We start from the raw sequence: 6,821 nt of genomic DNA on the forward strand, positions 1-6,821 counted from the left end.
AGGACGTAGTTAACTCATTAGTTACTCGACCTACACGCCACGTTGGCTTAGTAGTTTTTAGAGTCAACACATAGAAAGGCCAAATCGCGTAGGCTTGTAGCAATGCCAAGTATCTGTTGGAAAATTAGTATTTATTTTATTATTGTTTATGGTTTTCTTGTGAGTCAAGGATATTAGAATTTCTTACCCGTTAAGGATTAGGGTTTTGCTTTAGTTTTCACTATATATAGCAGTGATTGTATTAGTTTATTTTATCAAGTCAGTCAAGAAGTAGTCTCTTCAGTTCATGTAACCTTCTTGGCAATTCTGTTGATTTAAGTTTCATATCCAGTATGTTCGTTTGTTCATCTCGCACTCCGATATTCAATCCTATCACCATACTTTACCCATTCAGCAGAACCGCAAAGCCAACAGCCAACCATTTTCGGACCATGATGTCCTCCATTTACAGTGAACACTTCGATGCAGTTGTCATGGAAAATGAAGTTTCTTTCAACAAAATATATATACTTCTTCGGCCTCGTCGTAGATTGCCTGTTTTCAAATGCTCTATGTGCATGCATCATCGTCATTAGAATGTAGGCATTCATTATTTTCACGCACTGAACGACTGTTCGTTCGTATGGAACATCCTTAACGAAAACCCAAAACTTCCCTAATTCAACATTCCATATTCACCATCGATCCGATCTTAAGCCTGAAGCATCAAAGTATAATAAAATGTGCAGAGAGAGGGAGGAAGGAAAGAGATGAAGGAAGGAACCTTGAGCAAAGATCGTAAGGCATCCACGCATCTAAAAGACGGTGTCATTCCCCTCGGATTGTACAGTGCCCCTTGTGATTGCTCTTCGCAAGCAACGCCTCCGAAACATCTTTCTCTTTCCCCGAAACTGAGATACAAATTGGATTAGAAACAGCCGCCTAGCAGACTTCCACATCACAAACATCAGGGCAAAACATCCAAGCAAACCAATATTCCATGTCAAGTTTCAAACTATCGAAATAATACGGACAATAATACATTGACTAAATAAATAGAAGCTTTCATTTCATTTCTCTCCGAATTTAATGACGCAGACAAAATGGCAGGCTGCATTTTCCTCCCAATTTTAATCAATACGATGACAAGGTACACCATTTCCTTCTAAGGCGTACACAACACCAATACAACAACACTCATAAATTACAATCCTTAAAACTCGATGCTGATGTTCCAAATGTGCAGTTCTTTCTCTGGCACTCTCAAATCAGTGGTGAGTAAACCAGACTCGGCTTCATATCCAAACTCAGTTTCCCCCGAATCAACAGTTATCCTCTTGGGTCGAGATGATGAGTAGGCTCCGAATATACCACATCCGCGAGCTTTCACGACAACTGTTGTGCTTGTGTTAGGTTCATCATATTCTTTTATGGCTCCCCCAGAGTTGAACATCTTGATTAGGCCTATGGGAGCAAATTTTATGCCGTTGGACAGTTCCTTGACAGGAACCACTGTGAAGACTTCATATTCCCGGGATTTTAATGTTATTGGCATGGATGCATCCTTGGGAAGACAAGACACCTCTCCTGCAAATTTAAATCAATGAATATGTTAAATACTCTAGACAGTATGGTGTACTAGTAAAGCGTACAGACTACACGAACTAAATCAAATGCTAAACTTACCACCAAGATGAGAAAATACGACAACATCCCCAGACCATTTCTCATCTGCGACCTTGGGCAAATAATCAACATCTTTAGCCCGAATCACCCCGGTAATTGTGCCCGGTTCCAGGTCATGGATGAGGTTCTTCTTTCCAACCTTACACCACCCAGCTCCCTGGCAATTGAAGACCCCCACAACTCCAGTAACATCGTTCAGATTCCATATCTTCAGAAGACTGTAATACCATAATTTAGATTAGAAACACACATCATTTGAAGAGACAAAACCACAAAACATTAATGTCCTTTTACGAACCTTTTCCCATCTCGGGCAGGATCAGAAAATAAGCAATCCCTTGTTGGTCTTCCTGGAAGTTTGGCCCTCAAGATAGATCCATCAGGAAGTACGAGCTTCCTCAGAAGATCGAAGTCATGCTGCCCAGGCTTGTCACTGCATCATATATAAATAGGTAGCCCAGATAAATTTGTCTCTGGTTTGATTATTTTCATATCAGAAGGAGAAGCTGACAAAGACAAAAACAAATACCATACCTAACATAAATTGCACATCCTCCAACCGCGCGAGCTGCTCCATGATATTCAGCCATTGGATGCAGGCTCTAACATGCAGAACAAATCCAAAATAAGAGTTGAAAAACTAAAACAAAATAGGAGAATACTTGAACTTCAAACTGATATCAGATATCAGAGTTTGGCTGCTTACATGAAACATATCCCAATCCGGCTGCATAAACTCCCCAAGGAAAACGGTGTTGTAAGCAACCGATGCGATATGAATTGTGTGTGATGCTGGATCTCTAGGCCAGAAATCATCTGATGCCCTTATAACAGCTGTCCGCTTCACACTAGCAAATTCAAGGTCATACCAAATCGTTAATGTTGAGAATTCATACCAAAAAATTCAAGGTCTTACGAAATCAGTAATATTGCGTGCATAAACGTGAAAGAGATTTTTACCTGTATAAAGCATCTGTATTGTGACTCATACAAGAAATAATTCCATTGTCAGGAAAGTTTCTAGCGACAGACGCTTCCAATGCTTGATGGTATTTTCTCGTAAGTTTTACCCTTCCACCATGGCCTGCCCCTAGGGTTTCAAGAATGTTCTGAACATCAACTTTTACTCCATCTATACCAGCTGATGCGAGATAAGAGTGCAGTTCATCATAAAAGTTGAAAACTTTCTCGGGGTTCACAAGGCCGAGCCCATTTGTTGTAATACTTTTCAAGGCATCACAATCCTCATTAGACTCAACTCCTGGAGATGAAATTGGGTAGGCCAACTTTGAATCGTAGTGTTCCATTTCAGCAACACCAGGTCTAACACCGCCCCAATATCCAGTTATGGCATGCCACACATAAGCATATCTGCAAGTTTGAAAAACAAACAGAATTACTTCCTAATAAAACTAAATTGTCGTGACAACCAAATGCCGGAAAATACATCAAGACTTACTTCAAAGCGTGTTTTTCCTTAATTTCGGTAACAATGTGGCGAAGCCCCAAAGCAGGATCCTCTACTCTGTGACCCTCTTTACCATCTTTCTGAAATTTGTGGTTCTCTTTTATATGTGTTAACCTGTTTGCAAAGCTGCAAGAAAAGAACAGAAATAATAATATAAAGAAATTTGTAAGGTGAGACTCATGAAAATGAGAGTACTTTGGACCAAGTGCTCACTTTGCTGCATTATCAGCGTCGTATCCAACACCAGAGGAATCCATGTCGACTGACTGCCATCCATCATCAAGAATAACAAACTTTGGAGGGGCTCCACCACTTTCTAGGCTGCAAAAAACACTTGTTACTGTCTCTGTAATGCTAATGTCAAGTATTCAAAAGCATCCATAACGAGAAAATCAGTACCTCTGCAGTCCTTGCTTCAGGCCTTCTGAAGTCACATCGGTGTAGAAAGCATCCCACGTACACCAGCCAAACCAGTTCAACATGTCTGGCATCTGAAACATATATCATAATTCATTTAGAGATGATCGAATTGAGGGAAAAGAAAAGGTGAATTCAATCCGCAAGAACTGAAGAAAAGATTAGGCTACCTTCTTTCTCTCGCGATGAGAAAATGTCTGCAAATGTTTCTCCACGGTCCTGTATATAGTTAACATTACAACTATGTCAATCGAAAACCCCATTCACAAATAATGTTGTCAAGAAAGAGTGACAGTCCTAATTCAATTTTAATTTCAACTTCAACGAAGAATCTCTATCAGAAATTCGATATCTTTGTTCATCCTAAACTAAAAGCACGGCGATCTAATTCCTTTGTACCATTTACTAATCTGAAAACTTAAAAATAAGACATGAGCAGAAATCAAAGAACATATTAGCAAGCGTGCAATTTATTAACTCTTCAACTTACTTCACAGAATCTGTGATGACATCGAATGGGTCTGATCCGGCTCCAATGAAAACCAAATGACTACCCTCAAATCCATCAGCAGCGGGATCTCCTACAAAACCGTTTCAAAACCAACCAAAATTACTTCTAAAAGAACAAAAATAAATATGAAAAAATTTGAAAACTTTTTGACTTTTGCCTAACCACTTTCTAGGCAGATTTCAATCTCATTAAGTTCATTTCCTTGAAGAACAGCCCTGAAGTCCCCTTCGAGAATCGGCAAGATAACTGTATAAGCTGCAGACTGATCCGCCCCATCTTTGCTTCCTTCACCAAAATGAGACTCATCCTTTGTTTCCACAATCAAAAACTGAGTCTCAAAGGGAACATCTTGGCCTCTATTGCCCATCCTCTGTGTCATCCACCATAATTTAAACCGGAAAACGCACATGAAACGCAATCCCCTGCACACAAAAATCGAGTACACCAAAGATTCACATAGGTTCGAGCCACAAATCCAAATTATGAAACTTAACCACATCATTAATCACAATTAGAAAATTGAAACAAAAGATCCTAAAACTTACTCAAGTTTAAAAATTGCATCAACATTAACATAGAATTAAGCCACAAATTCAAATTATGACACTTTCCCACACTACAAATCGCAATTAAAAACGTGAAAACAAAAGAACTTACTCAAATTTCCCAATTGCATTAACACATAATTAAGCCACAAATCCAAAATATGACCTTTCCCACATCACTAATCACAATTTAAAAGGCGAAAACAAACAAAAACGTACTCAAGTTCGCCATTAACTTAACGATAAACACGTCGAAAATCTCAACTAAAAAGGTAAAAATAACTAAGGAAAAAACAAGAAGAAGAACTTACTCAAGTTTGCCAATCGGGAAGACCCTGCGGCTACCAACCTGATCAGATTGGACACCGATGAAAGCACCATTGGTCAATGCACCCCCAGATGCCGGAGTAACCACAACGTTGTCATGAACCTCAGACAACACTTTGTTCCCCAACACCACCAAGTTCCCATCCTCCACAGAAATCCCAGCCCCAACCGTCATCTTCGCTCTTCCTCCGCCGCAAAAAGTTCACCAAAAACACCAACTACACCTCCACAAGAACAGTTCGAGTGAAACAAGAACACCCCAACACCAACAACGCAATTCGATTGCAGAGTTAGACACGAATATTGGAGGAAAATCCAGAGAGGGGTATTTATAGCAAAATATACAAAACTGTCACGATTAACCGTGAAGGAGTTATGCAAATTTGAATTTTGCAATCCAGGGACTCCGTGTAAATCGGGGAAAAAAAATGACACTTTCCTCGGACTCCGTGTCGAACGTAAACAAAAATATCTTGTCTTGGCGGGAGCGAAATTTATTTGGGATTCGTCGCATGCACCATGCTGTCACGTAATTAAATCATATATATTTTTTTGGAAGCATATTAAATTATTGAGATCGAGTTGTATTATTGGTGTCAATTTCCATGTTTTCGACTGACATAAAACTTAAAAGTTAGGCTTTTCATTGGTCCCTACACTATATACAGCGAATGCATGTGAACCCATCGAGATCAAATATTTGGTATGGCGTTTATCTCATCTTAGTTATTGATTGATACGTATTTATAAATTTAATTTTTTTTAAATTTTATTGTTAAAAAATTAAGAGTGGGGTTAGGTAAATTAAATTTATTAACTAAATTTACAAACTAAATGATATGTCATTAATAAAAATAAACACATTAATCAACACTTAAATAATAACATAATCTTTAACTTATATGTTATTTAATTTACAAAAATTTTTCTACAAATTTAATCTACATAACATTACCCTAAATTTAATATATGCCGAACAAAAATTAGTCACAGAAAACCACACTGCAAAAGACAATCCCATCGGTCTTTCGATTATTGGCCGTCAGATGTGTGGCGGGGGGGGCCACATACACAGTAATGCTGAATCAGAATGTTGTCATATACAGAGTCAAACATGTGATTGTATGAACGTTTTGAGGGTTGAAAGAAAGAAAAAGAAAAGGTTTGAGGTGTGACAATAATTTAAACATCTTTTAATTTGGATAATTGATGAGTTTATACTTATGGGTATAATTAATATAATATAAGTCAATTATTTCTTCTTATTGGCGATTTTGAAGGTATTCTGAATGATATTGGTTTCAAAGTGATGAGTTTTTATTATTCGGGTATAGTTTAATTTAATCTAAATTATAATGTAAGGTGTTTGAACCTGAGTATTAGGGAAACAACACGGATCTAACTAATTTGATCAAATATAATCGTTGAATGTCATTGCAGTATATTTATTGTGACTAGAAACCAAAGTGGAGAAAGGCAAAGGAATCGGTTTTTGGTCCTTGTTTTTGTCAATAGTTAGATGGGGTTCTGAAAGAAAGAGGGTGGGAAGCCCCAAATCCGAGTGAGAAAATACACAAGGGTGCTTAATTTTCCCTGTGACGCTAACCCTATTTGTTTGCGGTTGTAGATTTGTTAATGATTGATTAAAATAGTTGGAAACGGGCCCACAAAGATCAAGGGTATTGATCCATGTTGGTGCCGTGCACAGGAGAAGAGGAGCACTTGATTATCTTCTGAAACTAAAATCTACTCTATTATTGTGGTATTACCAATTACGTGACTTCTTACAACTTGGTGGTTTAGTGGTAAATGATGGATTGCGATATTTTTTTTTAAATTAAAAACTGAAAGTCTTGGGTTCGAACCCCGTTGTTGGTATGGAAGCCAG

At 38.1% G+C, this 6,821-nt stretch overlaps 1 protein-coding gene across 1 annotated transcript; it reads right to left on the minus strand.

The window, feature by feature from the left end:
* Window positions 1-1,022: 1,022 nt before the first annotated feature.
* On the minus strand, window positions 1,023-5,394 carry LOC126615912 (probable galactinol--sucrose galactosyltransferase 1). Its single transcript, XM_050283836.1, has 13 exons — window positions 4,918-5,394; window positions 4,224-4,483; window positions 4,041-4,131; window positions 3,721-3,769; window positions 3,533-3,624; window positions 3,347-3,454; window positions 3,125-3,259; window positions 2,626-3,036; window positions 2,372-2,513; window positions 2,200-2,267; window positions 1,964-2,098; window positions 1,666-1,883; window positions 1,023-1,566 (listed from the first exon to the last, which is right to left on the minus strand). Exons 1-13 carry the CDS (start codon window positions 5,106-5,108, stop codon window positions 1,193-1,195), a joined length of 2,274 nt encoding a protein of 757 aa, XP_050139793.1. The 5' UTR covers window positions 5,109-5,394; the 3' UTR covers window positions 1,023-1,192.
* Window positions 5,395-6,821: the final 1,427 nt, after the last annotated feature.

Source organism: Malus sylvestris, chromosome 3 (assembly GCF_916048215.2).
Source record: "Malus sylvestris chromosome 3, drMalSylv7.2, whole genome shotgun sequence".
NCBI classification, from domain to species: domain Eukaryota; kingdom Viridiplantae; phylum Streptophyta; class Magnoliopsida; order Rosales; family Rosaceae; genus Malus; species Malus sylvestris.